General features: G+C 41.5%; 2 protein-coding genes and 2 non-coding genes across 4 annotated transcripts in view; all 4 read right to left on the reverse strand.

The window, feature by feature from the left end:
- LOC139421213 (uncharacterized) overlaps nt 1–13,126 on the reverse strand; it is a 1,124,809-nt gene that overhangs the window by 390,909 nt on the left and 720,774 nt on the right. The window lies entirely within an intron of this gene.
- Nucleotides 8,320–12,934, reverse strand: LOC139420995 (small ribosomal subunit protein eS27-like). The gene is made up of 4 exons (XM_071171458.1): nt 12,824–12,934; nt 12,111–12,219; nt 11,313–11,423; nt 8,320–8,596 (listed from the first exon to the last, which is right to left on the reverse strand). Exons 1-4 carry the CDS (start codon nt 12,932–12,934, stop codon nt 8,568–8,570), a joined length of 360 nt encoding a protein of 119 aa, XP_071027559.1. The 3' UTR covers nt 8,320–8,567.
- LOC139383678 (small nucleolar RNA SNORA13) lies at nt 11,104–11,240 on the reverse strand. Its single transcript, XR_011628765.1, has one exon. It is a non-coding gene; the product is annotated as a small nucleolar RNA SNORA13 (small nucleolar RNA).
- On the reverse strand, nt 11,538–11,673 carry LOC139383675 (small nucleolar RNA SNORA13). Its single transcript, XR_011628764.1, has one exon. It is a non-coding gene; the product is annotated as a small nucleolar RNA SNORA13 (small nucleolar RNA).

The raw sequence follows: 13,126 nt of genomic DNA on the forward strand, positions 1-13,126 counted from the left end.
TTCTGTTAACTCTGACTCTAGGTTTCTGTTAACTCTGACTCTAGGTTTCTGTTAGCTCTGACTCTAGGTTTCTGTTAACTCTGACTCTAGGTTTCTGTTAACTCTGACTCTAGGTTTCTGTTAACTCTGACTCTAGGTTTCTTTTAACTCTGACTCTAGGTTTCTGTTAACTCCGATTCTAGGTGTCTGTTAACTCCGACTCTAGGTTTCTGTTAACTCCGACTCTAGGTTTCTGTTAACTCTGACTCTAGGTTTCTGTTAACTCTGACTATAGGTTTCTGTTAACTCCGACTCTAGGTTTCTGTTAACTCTGACTCTAGGTTTCTGTTAACTCTGACTCTAGGTTTCTGTTAACTCTGACTCTAGGTTTCTGTTAACTCTGACTCTAGGTTTCTGTTAACTCTGACTCTAGGTTTATTTTAACTCTGACTCTAGGTTTCTGTTAACTCTGACTCTAGGTTTCTGTTAACTCTGACTCTAGGTTTCTGTTAACTCTGACTCTAGGTTTCTGTTAACTCTGACTCTAGGTTTCTGTTAACTCTGACTCTAGGTTTCTGTTAACTCTGACTCTAGGTTTCTGTTAACTCTTACTCTAGGTTTCTGAAGCTCTGACTCTAGGTTTCTGTTAACTCTGACTCTAGGTTTCTATTAGCTCCGACTCTAGGTTTCTGTAAACTCCAACTCTATGTTTCTGTTAACTCCGACTCTAGGTTTCTGTTAACTCTGACTCTAGGTTTCTGTTAACTCTGACTCTAGGTTTCTGTTAACTTTGACTCTAGGTTTCTGTTAACTCTGACTCTAGGTTTCTGTTAACTTTGACTCTAGGTTTCTGTTAACTCTGACTCTAGGTTTCTGAAGCTCTGTCTCTAGGTTTCTGTTAGCTCTGACTCTAGGATTCTGAAGCTCTGTCTCTAGGTTTCTGTTAGCTCTGACTCTAGGTTTCTGAAGCTCTGTCTCTAGGTTTCTGTTAACTCTGACTCTAGGTTTCTGAAGCTCTGACTCTAGGTTTCTGTTAGCTCTGACTCCATGTTTCTGTTAACTCCGACTCTAGGTTTCTGTTAACTCTGACTCTAGGTTTCTGTTAACTCTGACTCTAGGTTTCTGTTAACTCTGACTCTAGGTTTCTGTTAACTCTGACTCTAGGTTTCTGTTAACTCTGACTCTAGGTTTCTGTTAACTCTGACTCTAGGTTTCTGTTAACTCTGACTCTAGGTTTCTGTTAACTCTGACTCTAGGTTTCTGTTAACTCTGACTCTAGGTTTCTTTTAACTCTGACTCTAGGTTTCTGTTAACTCCGATTCTAGGTGTCTGTTAACTCCGACTCTAGGTTTCTGTTAACTCCGACTCTAGGTTTCTGTTAACTCTGACTCTAGGTTTCTGTTAACTCTGACTCTAGGTTTCTGTTAACTCCGACTCTAGGTTTCTGTTAACTCTGACTCTAGGTTTCTGTTAACTCTGACTCTAGGTTTCTGTTAACTCTGACTCTAGGTTTCTGAAGCTCTGACTCTAGGTTTCTGTTAGCTCTGACTCTATGTTTCTGTTAACTCCGACTCTAGGTTTCTGTTAACTCTGACTCTAGGTTTCTGTTAACTCTGACTCTAGGTTTCTGTTAACTCTGACTCTAGGTTTCTGTTAACTCTGACTCTAGGTTTCTGTTAACTCTGACTCTAGGTTTCTGTTAACTCTGACTCTAGGTTTCTGTTAGCTCTGACTCTAGGTTTCTGTTAACTCTGACTCTAGGTTTCTGTTAACTCTGACTCTAGGTTTCTGTTAACTCTGACTCTAGGTTTCTTTTAACTCTGACTCTAGGTTTCTGTTAACTCCGATTCTAGGTGTCTGTTAACTCCGACTCTAGGTTTCTGTTAACTCCGACTCTAGGTTTCTGTTAACTCTGACTCTAGGTTTCTGTTAACTCTGACTCTAGGTTTCTGTTAACTCCGACTCTAGGTTTCTGTTAACTCTGACTCTAGGTTTCTGTTAACTCTGACTCTAGGTTTCTGTTAACTCCGACTCTAGGTTTCTGTTAACTCTGACTCTAGGTTTCTTTTAACTCTGACTCTAGGTTTCTGTTAACTCCGACTCTAGGTTTCTGTTAACTCTGACTCTAGGTTTCTGTTAACTCTGACTCTAGGTTTCTGTTAACTCTGACTCTAGGTTTCTGTTAACTCTTACTCTAGGTTTCTGAAGCTCTGACTCTAGGTTTCTGTTAACTCTGACTCTAGGTTTCTATTAGCTCCGACTCTAGGTTTCTGTAAACTCCAACTCTATGTTTCTGTTAACTCCGACTCTAGGTTTCTGTTAACTCTGACTCTAGGTTTCTGTTAACTCTGACTCTAGGTTTCTGTTAACTCTGACTCTAGGTTTCTTTTAACTCTGACTCTAGGTTTCTGTTAACTCTGACTCTAGGTTTCTGTTAACTCTGACTCTAGGTTTCTTTTAACTCTGACTCTAGGTTTCTGTTAACTACGACTCTAGGTTTCTGTTAACTCTGACTAGGTTTCTGTTTGCTCTGACTCTAGGTTTCTGTTAACTCCGACTCTAGGTTTCTGTTACCTCTGACTCTAGGTTTCTGTTAACTCTGACTCTGGGTTTCTGTTAACTCCGACTCTACGTTTCTGTTAGCTCTGACTCTAGGTTTCTGTTAACTCTGACTCTAGGTTTCTGTTAACTCTGACTCTAGGTTTCTGTTAACTCCGACTCTAGGTTTCTGTTAACTCTGACTCTAGGTTTCTGTTAACTCTGACTCTAGGTTTCTGTTAACTCTGACTCTAGGTTTCTGTTAACTCTGACTCTAGGTTTCTGTTAACTCTGACTCTAGGTTTCTGTTAACTCTGACTCTAGGTTTCTGTTAACTCTGACTCTAGGTTTCTGTTAGCTCTGACTCTAGGTTTCTGTTAACTCTGACTCTAGGTTTCTGTTAACTCTGACTCTAGGTTTCTGTTAACTCTGACTCTAGGTTTCTTTTAACTCTGACTCTAGGTTTCTGTTAACTCTGACTCTAGGTTTCTGTTAACTCTGACTCTAGGTTTCTTTTAACTCTGACTCTAGGTTTCTGTTAACTCCGACTCTAGGTTTCTGTTAACTCTGACTCTAGGTTTCTGTTAACTCTGACTCTAGGTTTCTGTTAACTCTGACTCTAGGTTTCTGTTAACTCTTACTCTAGGTTTCTGAAGCTCTGACTCTAGGTTTCTGTTAACTCTGACTCTAGGTTTCTATTAGCTCCGACTCTAGGTTTCTGTAAACTCCAACTCTATGTTTCTGTTAACTCCGACTCTAGGTTTCTGTTAGCTCTGACTCTAGGTTTCTGTTAACTCTGACTCTAGGTTTCTGTTAACTCTGACTCTAGGTTTCTGTTAACTCTGACTCTAGGTTTCTGTTAACTCCGACTCTAGGTTTCTGTTAACTCTGACTCTAGGTTTCTTTTAACTCTGACTCTAGGTTTCTGTTAACTCTGACTCTAGGTTTCTTTTAACTCTGACTCTAGGTTTCTGTTAACTCCGATTCTAGGTGTCTGTTAACTCCGACTCTAGGTTTCTGTTAACTCCGACTCTAGGTTTCTGTTAACTCTGACTCTAGGTTTCTGTTAACTCTGACTCTAGGTTTCTGTTAACTCCGACTCTAGGTTTCTGTTAACTCTGACTCTAGGTTTCTTTTAACTCTGACTCTAGGTTTCTGTTAACTCTGACTCTAGGTTTCTGTTAACTCTGACTCTAGGTTTCTGTTAACTCTGACTCTAGGTTTCTGTTAACTCTGACTCTAGGTTTCTTTTAACTCTGACTCTAGGTTTCTGTTAACTCCGACTCTAGGTTTCTGTTAACTCTGACTCTAGGTTTCTGTTAACTCTGACTCTAGGTTTCTGTTAACTCTGACTCTAGGTTTCTGTTAACTCTTACTCTAGGTTTCTGAAGCTCTGACTCTAGGTTTCTGTTAACTCTGACTCTAGGTTTCTATTAGCTCCGACTCTAGGTTTCTGTAAACTCCAACTCTATGTTTCTGTTAACTCCGACTCTAGGTTTCTGTTAACTCTGACTCTAGGTTTCTGTTAACTCTGACTCTAGGTTTCTGTTAACTCTGACTCTAGGTTTCTTTTAACTCTGACTCTAGGTTTCTGTTAACTCTGACTCTAGGTTTCTGTTAACTCTGACTCTAGGTTTCTTTTAACTCTGACTCTAGGTTTCTGTTAACTACGACTCTAGGTTTCTGTTAACTCTGACTAGGTTTCTGTTTGCTCTGACTCTAGGTTTCTGTTAACTCCGACTCTAGGTTTCTGTTACCTCTGACTCTAGGTTTCTGTTAACTCTGACTCTGGGTTTCTGTTAACTCCGACTCTACGTTTCTGTTAGCTCTGACTCTAGGTTTCTGTTAACTCTGACTCTAGGTTTCTGTTAACTCTGACTCTAGGTTTCTGTTAACTCCGACTCTAGGTTTCTGTTAACTCTGACTCTAGGTTTCTGTTAACTCTGACTCTAGGTTTCTGTTAACTCTGACTCTAGGTTTCTGTTAACTCTGACTCTAGGTTTCTGTTAACTCTGACTCTAGGTTTCTGTTAACTCTGACTCTAGGTTTCTGTTAACTCTGACTCTAGGTTTCTGTTAACTCTGACTCTAGGTTTCTGTTAACTCTGACTCTAGGTTTCTTTTAACTCTGACTCTAGGTTTCTGTTAACTCCGACTCTAGGTGTCTGTTAACTCCGACTCTAGGTTTCTGTTAACTCCGACTCTATGTTTCTGTTAACTCCGACTCTAGGTTTCTGTTAACTCCGACTCTAGGTTTCTGTTAACTCTGACTCTAGGTTTCTGTTAACTCTGACTCTAGGTTTCTTTTAACTCTGACTCTAGGTTTCTGTTAACTCTGACTCTAGGTTTCTGTTAACTCTGACTCTAGGTTTCTGTTAACTCTGACTCTAGGTTTCTGTTTACTCTGACTCTATATTCATGTTAACTCTGTTTCTAGGTTTCTGGTCTTGAACAGTGTTTGATTCATCATTGGATCACATTATAATTCAAAAGGCTTTTAGAGATTCACAACAAATTGAATATGATACTGATGGAAGTCATGATATTACTATCTACTGTGTCAATGTCATAACTCCCTCTCATACACGTACACACGCATACCTCTCTCTCAGGTGGTCTTTAGATATTTTTGTCAGTTACTATGGAATACTGAAGTATAATTACAAGCATTTCAAAAGTGTCAAAGGCTTTTATTGACAATTACCAGAAGTTGATGCATAGAGTCAATATTTGCAGTGTTGACCCTTCTTTGTCAAGACCACCGCAATCCGCCCTGGCATTCTGTCAATTAACTTCTCGGCCACATCCTGACTGATGGCAGCCCATTCTTGCATAATCAATGCTTGGAGTTTGTCAGAAAGTGTGTGTTTTTGTTTGTCCACCCACCTCTTGAGGATTGACCACAAGTTCTCAATTGGATTAAGGTCTGGGGAGTTTCCTGGCAATGGACCCAAAATATCGATGTTTTGTTCCCCGAGCCACAAATCACTTTTGGCTTATGGCAAGGTGCTCCATCATTCTGTAAAAGGCATTGTTCGTCACCAAACTGTTCCTGGATGGTTGGGAGAAGTTGTTCTCGGAGGATGTGTTGGTACCATTCTTTATTCATGGCTGTGTTCTTAGGCAAAATTGTGAGTGAGCCCACTCCCTTGGCTGAGAAGCAACCCCACACATGAATGGTCTCAGGATGCTTTACTGTTGGCATGACACAGGACTGATGGTAGCGCTCACCTTGTCTTCTCCGGACAAGCTTTTTTCCGGATGCCCCAAACAATCAGAAAGGGGATTAATCAGAGAAAATTACTTTACCCCAGTCCTCAGCAGTCCAATCCCTGTGCCTTTTGGAGAATATCAGTCTGTCCTTGATGTTGTTCCTGGAGAGAAGTGGCTTCTTCGCTGCCCTTATTGACACCAGGCCATCCTCCAAAAGTCTTCACCTCACTGTGTGTGCAGATGCACTCACACCTGCCTGCTGCCATTCCTGAGCAAGCTCTGTACTGGTGGTGCCCAGATCCTGCAGCTGAATCAACTTTAGGAGACGGTCTTGGCGCTTGCTGGACTTTCTTGGGCGCCCTGAAGCGTTATTCACAACAATTGAACCTCTCTCCTTGATAAATGGTTGATTTAGGTGTAATCTTACTGGCAGCAATATCCTTGCCTGTGAAGCCCTTTTTGTGCAAAGCAATGATGACGGCACGTGTTTCCTTGCAGGTAATATGGTTGACAGAGGAAGAACAATGATTCCAAGCACCACCCTCCTTTTGAAGCTTCCAGTCTGTTTTTCGAACTCAATCATTATGACAGAGTGATCTCCAGCCTTGTCCTCGTCAACACTCACACCTGTGTTAACGAGAGAATCACTGACATGATGTCAGCTGGTCCTTTTTTGGCAGGGCTGAAATGCAGTGGAAATGTTTTTTTGTGATTCAGTTCATTTGCATGGCAAATAGGGACTTTGCAATTAATTACAATTCATCTGATCACTCTTCATAACATTCTGGAGTATATGCAAATTGCCATCATACAAACTGAGGCAGCAGACTTTGTGAAAATTAATATTTGTGTCATTCTCTAAACTTTTGGCCACGACTGTACACAGCTGATTCAAATATCCAACTCATCATCAAGGTTTGATTATTTGGATCAGCTGTGTAGTGCTAGGACAAAAAGCAAAACATTCACCCGGGGGGGTGGGGGGTCTGAGTGTGTGTTCAGGTTCCACAGATCTGATTTGTCTACAATCTTCCTGGACTCAGCTCCTGGACTTCCATCTCATCCTGGTCTTTGCTGTGTTTGCAGTTATGGCCACTACTGCCACCTTATACATAGGTAACTATCTAACCACTCTTCACCACTACCTTATTCATAGGTAACTAACCACACCACCACTACCTTGTTCATAGATAACTAACCACATCACCACAACCTTATTCATAGATAACTAACCACACCACCACTACCTTATTCATAGGTAACTAACCACACCACCACTACCTTGTTCATAGGTAACTAACCACACCACCACTACCTTGTTCATAGGTAACTAACCATACCACCACTACCTTATTCATAGATAACTAACCACACCACCACTACCTTGTTCATAGGTAACTAACCACACCACCACTACCTTGTTCATAGGTAACTAACCACACCACCACTACCTTATTCATAGATAACTAACCACACCACCACTACCTTGTTCATAGGTAACTAACCAAACCACCACTACCTTATGCATAGGTAACTAACCACACCACCACTACCTTGTTCATAGGTAACTAACCACACCACCACTACCTTGTTCATAGGTAACTAACCATACCACCACTACCTTGTTCATAGGTAACTAACCACACCACCACTACCTTGTTCATAGGTAACTAACCACATCACCACAACCTTATTCATAGATAACTAACCATACCACCACTACCTTGTTCATAGGTAACTAACCACACCACCACTACCTTGTTCATAGGTAACTAACCACACCACCACTACCTTGTTCATAGGTAACTAACCACACCACCACTACCTTATTCATAGATAACTAACCTCAGTTGGTGGTGACAGTTCTGTATTTGTCAGTGTATAACTCCTGCATGCAGACGGTTCCTGTCCCGGTGGTCGGCCTGTACCCCAACACAAGTCAGTACCAGTTGCCTTCTCCTACTATATTGGTGCATCAGGTAGCATAAATTATTTTAAAGCTCTATATCGAAGGTAATTGTTCTCAGGGTTGTGTCTAAGCTGGTGTGTGTTCTCCAGTGGAATGCAGCAGGACGGTGCGTTTCTCTCCCTGGATCAGACCCTCGTCTCCAGACACAGAAAGGATAATTTGCCAACGCAACTGGCTCTGGAGCACACGGTGACACTAACAGCCCTGTGAATGATCCATGTTGAAACCTTCCAACTACACAATTTCCTGACAAACGCTGTCAGTGTGTTGCATTGGTCCATTTAAGGCACAGGTGCCAAACTCATTCCAGAGGGACCAGTGTCTATGGGTTATCTCCCCCTTGTACTTGGTTGAATTAAGGTCACTGATTAGTAAGTTACTGTTCTCGCCTGGTTATTTAGGTCTTAATTGAAAGGGAAAAAACAGCAGACCCCAGGTCCTCTATGGAATGAGACACCCCTGATTTAAGAACAGTGGGTCTACTTGAACAGGGTCTCTAGGTAGTTGTTCAGGCATAAATCTAGGACCAACCAGCATACATTCCCCACATGACTCCATGTTTTCTAATAATAGAGTCAAACATATTTGACACCTGGATCAAAGACTGACAAGTAAACTGGATTCTTTAAACGAAAAAACTAAACTTTATTAAGAAGTGAGAGACCGGTGGAGTGGTGTTACAGTGATGTCATCATGCCAGGGGACGTTCTCTCTCTACATACACAAAGCAGAGCTCAACACCATCTTTCCTCTTCAGTTTCATCTCTACTTTTCCTCTCGCGTTGTCACTTCCTGAGCAGGGTCACTGTGGGGTCAATCCCGTCTCTCCTCCCTTGGGTCTCTCGGTCCAACAAGCTCCAATGCTGAGTCTAGTGTTGTTTCCTCCTAAATGAGCATCCTGGGTGAAAAATAAAGAGTTAGTTATGGTCCCAGACAGATTTCATTTTTATATGGTAGGGAGAGTGAGGTCAAACTACTGTTTATTGTTAAGGCAAGACTGACAGCCTAGCGGTTATTCAATTATTTAATCTAAACTGCACGCGCATCTGCGTAGCCAGGCGCTAAAATGGTTATATTTTTGATTCTTGATGCGCTGCAACTCCCGCCTCTCCTGTCTCCCCATTGGTTTATAGGAGCAAATACCCACGTTGGTTATTGAAATATGAACTAAAGGTCCACACACCAGTCGGTGGCGGTAATGCACTTTAAAGTTGGTTGCCAACCGACAAAGTCCACAGAAGGAGAGATGACTAGAAACTAACTAGGTTTCCCCTTTTATCTGTGGATTGACAGAGTAGAGAACACACGATTGTGTGCAACTCAAAATTGGTCAGTATTCTACAAAGATCCAGAAAGGACCTTGTGCTTTTCAGGTAAAATAACCTAATGCTTATCTCCCAGGACAAATTAGCTCGCTAAATGTTTTGTTTTGACCTGAACAAAAATATAAAATGCAACTATTTCAAAGATTTTACTGAATTACAGTTCATGAGGAAATCAGTCCATTTAAATAAATTCATTAGGCCCTTATCAATGGATTTCACATGACTGGGAATACAGATATGCATCTGTTGGTCTAAGATAACTTTAAAAAATGGGTCTCAGGATCTCGTCATGCCATTTCTGTGCATTCGAATTGCCATTGATAAAATGCAATTGCTTTCATAGCTTATTCCTGCCCATACCATAACCCCGGGGCACTCTGTTGACATCAGCAAACTGCTCACCCACACGACGCCATACACGTGGTCTGCTGTTGTGAGGGTGATTGGATGTACTGCCAAATTCTCTTAAAATGACGTTGGAGGCAGGTTATGGTAGAGAAAAACATTAAATTCTCTCGCAACCGCTCTGATGGATATTCCTGCAGTCAGTATGTCAATTGCACACTCCCTCAATACCAGACATCTGTGGCATTGTGTTGTCTGACAAAACTGCACATTTGAGTGGCCTTTTGTCCCCAGCACAAGGGGAACCTGTGTAATAATCATGCTGTTGAATTAGTTTCTTGATACCACACCTGTCAGGTGGATTATCTTGGCAAAGGAGAAATGCTCACTAACAGGGATATTTTATTTCAGCTCATGAAACATGGGACCAACATTTTGCATTTATATAGCTGGTTCAGAGCTCGTTTTGATATTTCAACCTGCGTGTCTTGGATTGCGTCTGGTGTGGACATACAAAACCAACATGGTCCAGTCAGCATGTTATGATATGGACAGACATTCACTAGAAACTCATTGCATGCCAATATTATCATTAATACTAGGACAATATTGACCAACTGACTGGTGATCCAGGAAACGGTATATGGCATTGCTGTCACTAAGCAAACAATACAGGGAATAGGTTCCACCTGGCAACATCATATAGTGAGAAATATGTTTAACACCAAATCGCAATACACATTTTTTCAGCACTTTGAATAAAGATTCACCCATTTTTAATGTTGTGTTTTTGTGCATCTCTGGGTGATGTCCTATCAATTCCCTTGGTCATTTCATGTGTATCTGAGCCATTGCCGTTCAAGCAGCAAGAAATTCAGGCCGGTATGATGTAGCACTGATAGCCTCTCACTACCCTGGAAGTTAATAGGAATATGACTTTTAGATTGCAAAACCGTCTGTCATACATGTCAGATTTGAATACGGGCCGATGTCATAACACGAGAGGTTGTCGTCTTCTCTCCAATGAGCCATTTATCATATTGTGATTTTCTAACAACGAATGTGTCATTTAACAGGGGGTCTAACACATTCCTCCTGTGTCTGCTTCATCAGTCCAGGGTGCTGCGGTGAATGTCAGACTCCACGATGAGGCACATCGATCTACAGGTTGAAAATGGTGAGATTGTAGACTAAATTGATAGTGCAGTTTGTTTAGGTGATTTCACAGCTAACTAGCAACTTCATATGCTGATATTGACTTGTGTTGTGTTTAGGTATGTTTGCAAGCCAGTTACCTTCCTAGCTAGCCTATAGAGCATTGTGGATTAGGAAGTTGCTACCAAACTTATCATAACAAAATGAAACATTTGTTCACAAAACATTGTCCACAGTGTTATGTAGCACTGTAAATGATAATGGACATTCCACTCATTCCTAAGTATTGATATAACATTGATGTCCCTGGCGATTTCTAGCCCTACAAACACTGCCAAACTGAGCTGTGGTGAACACAAACCAAGCCAGCTGAGCAGGTAAAGGGTCACACTTCAATTGGGGCTATTGAAAAGCAATACATTAAATTATTTGGGTCATGGTCAGTAAAGTATGAAAAAACTACATTTACAACTGAAAAACAAAAAGGAGTTTAATTTGACATCTCATGGCACGATCCTAAAGAGTGGCAGGTCAGACTTACAACTAGAAACAGAACAGACAGTATTATTTCTGTATACTAGTGTGTTCTTGCAGTTACTTATTGAAAGGAATCAGTGGAGACTCTTTCCAAACAAAAGACAACCAACAAGGTTACTGTATGCCTTGGTTGACACCTCATTCACTCTGGAGACAATGAATGGGCAACACATAAAGGCATCAATTATGTCCAACAGTATTTGTCCATCCTGGACACTGTGTGGAAGGCTGGGGGTGTGTGTAATATAGTACCTTCTGTGAGGCGTGCTTTACCCCCTGTAGGTTGACACAGGACTGTGGAGCATCCGACACACAGGACGACCGTCTGGGCATGACTGAACACTGTCGTGATCTTATAGCATCCTGTAGAGAGAACAGTTCAGACACAAATTAACATTCACCTCAATGTCCTGAATGAGACCTACTCGTGTTTTCAGTCCCAACAAATCACACACACAATTTATGTTATAATTACTGTTGTGTTCTTGCAGTTGTGGTTATTGAAAGGAATCAGTGGAGACTCCTTTCCAAAAAACGACAACCACAAGGTTACTGTATGCCTTGGTTGACACCTCATTCACTCTGGAGACAATGAATGGGCAACACAAAGGCAAGTCGCTACACATCCCTCTAGAAACAAGTCAGTCTCAGTAATAAATAACCACCAGACTGGATTTACATTTAAGTCATTTAGCTGACAACTTACAGAAGAGCACGTACTGTTCCCCTGTGGGAATCAAACCCACAACCCTGGCGTTGAAAGCACCATGCTCTACCAACCGAGCCACACAGGATCACATCGAGTTTCCATTGGCCATGCAAACTCTCCCTTTGGTGGACTGACCAGTTTTACTGAAGACAGGCAAACCAATGACCTGTCAGTTGAATATGGTCCCACAGCCCTAGATACTAAACCATTGTCAGTTTAGTTAAAGTCATTTTTTAAATAAAGTAAGGTCAGTTAAGAACACATTCTTATTTACAATGACTGCGCTTGGTGTGAGCTGAGCCGTGGAGTCACTTCTAGCTAAGCTACAGGGACACACTAACCTGGACATTTGACGTCCATAAAATACGAGTTAGGGCTCTGTACAAGACGCTTCTTCTTGTGACTCCTCTTCTCCTCCTCTGAGGTTGGGTGCAACAGGTCCTTTGCGAGCTGAAAGAGAAACCAGAGGGTGGCCATCTTAGAAAATGCAGATGGGAAAGTCAATTTGATAATCTAGCTAGCTAACAAGTTAAAAAAATGTCCATACAGCTAACAACTTAAAACAATGTCCATATGGGAGACGTGTATATAAGTTAGTATAATCAAAAACATTTGACAAATGTTCGTTGGGTAAACGCCTGGCTAGTAACTTCAGTAAAAGCCTACGCTTTTTAACGTTATCTTGTTTAGTTAAAGCCTGCGTACGTCCACTATCAAACATAGGTCAAGGAATGAGCATATCTAGTCAAACTGCATCGTGTACAAGCGCTGTCAAATGCTTAGAAACAATAAAACATCAAACTAGTTAGCTAGCTAGTTACAGGTCAGTCCATGCTTTCTATTGCATGTACGCCGCCATATTGCGTCAATTCAGCAGACCATAGCACGCGCTTGGCACGCAGTTTAAGATTGTACGAGCTAACCATTGGTTGAATAATCCCGAATAAATCGGAATATTTGCAAAGTTCTAATACATCGATGGATGTGGTCATGTCCCGCTCAAACAAAATTCCCAAGCTGAAGCAAGGGTTATATTGCCGGTGTGCGCACTTACTGGCATGTTGGCGAGTTTGTAGCCGTTGCCGAAAAGAAGGATCAACCGGAAGTTGATAGTTAATAAATGAACGGGGCCGAGGCGCAGTGGCCGGAAGTGTTTTGTCGCCATTACGTGTCAAGGAGGCGAGGCAAAGGAGGCCATGTTTGTGAGGTCAACTCTTTCTTCCAAATCACACAGGTCTACCCACAGAGGTTTTGTTCAGCGCCATCTATAACTAGCCTTACAGGCACATTTGATTTGTTTAGTGAGGGAGAGACCACTTAATTTTTAATAGAGACGTTCAATTTTATATTTCTCATC

This window comes from Oncorhynchus clarkii, chromosome 2 (assembly GCF_045791955.1).
Source record: "Oncorhynchus clarkii lewisi isolate Uvic-CL-2024 chromosome 2, UVic_Ocla_1.0, whole genome shotgun sequence".
Taxonomy (NCBI): domain Eukaryota; kingdom Metazoa; phylum Chordata; class Actinopteri; order Salmoniformes; family Salmonidae; genus Oncorhynchus; species Oncorhynchus clarkii.

Coding starts and splice junctions, on each gene's coding strand:
- LOC139420995 (XM_071171458.1), bottom strand. CDS start 12,934: ATGGCGACAAAACACTTCCGGCCACTGCGCCTCGGCCCCGTTCATTTA. Junction 12,220..12,823: donor ACAAACTCGCCAACATGCCA/GTAAGTGCGCAC, acceptor TTTCTCTTTCAG/CTCGCAAAGGACCTGTTGCA. Junction 8,597..11,312: donor TAAAGCACGCCTCACAGAAG/GTACTATATTAC, acceptor TTTTTCACCCAG/GATGCTCATTTAGGAGGAAA.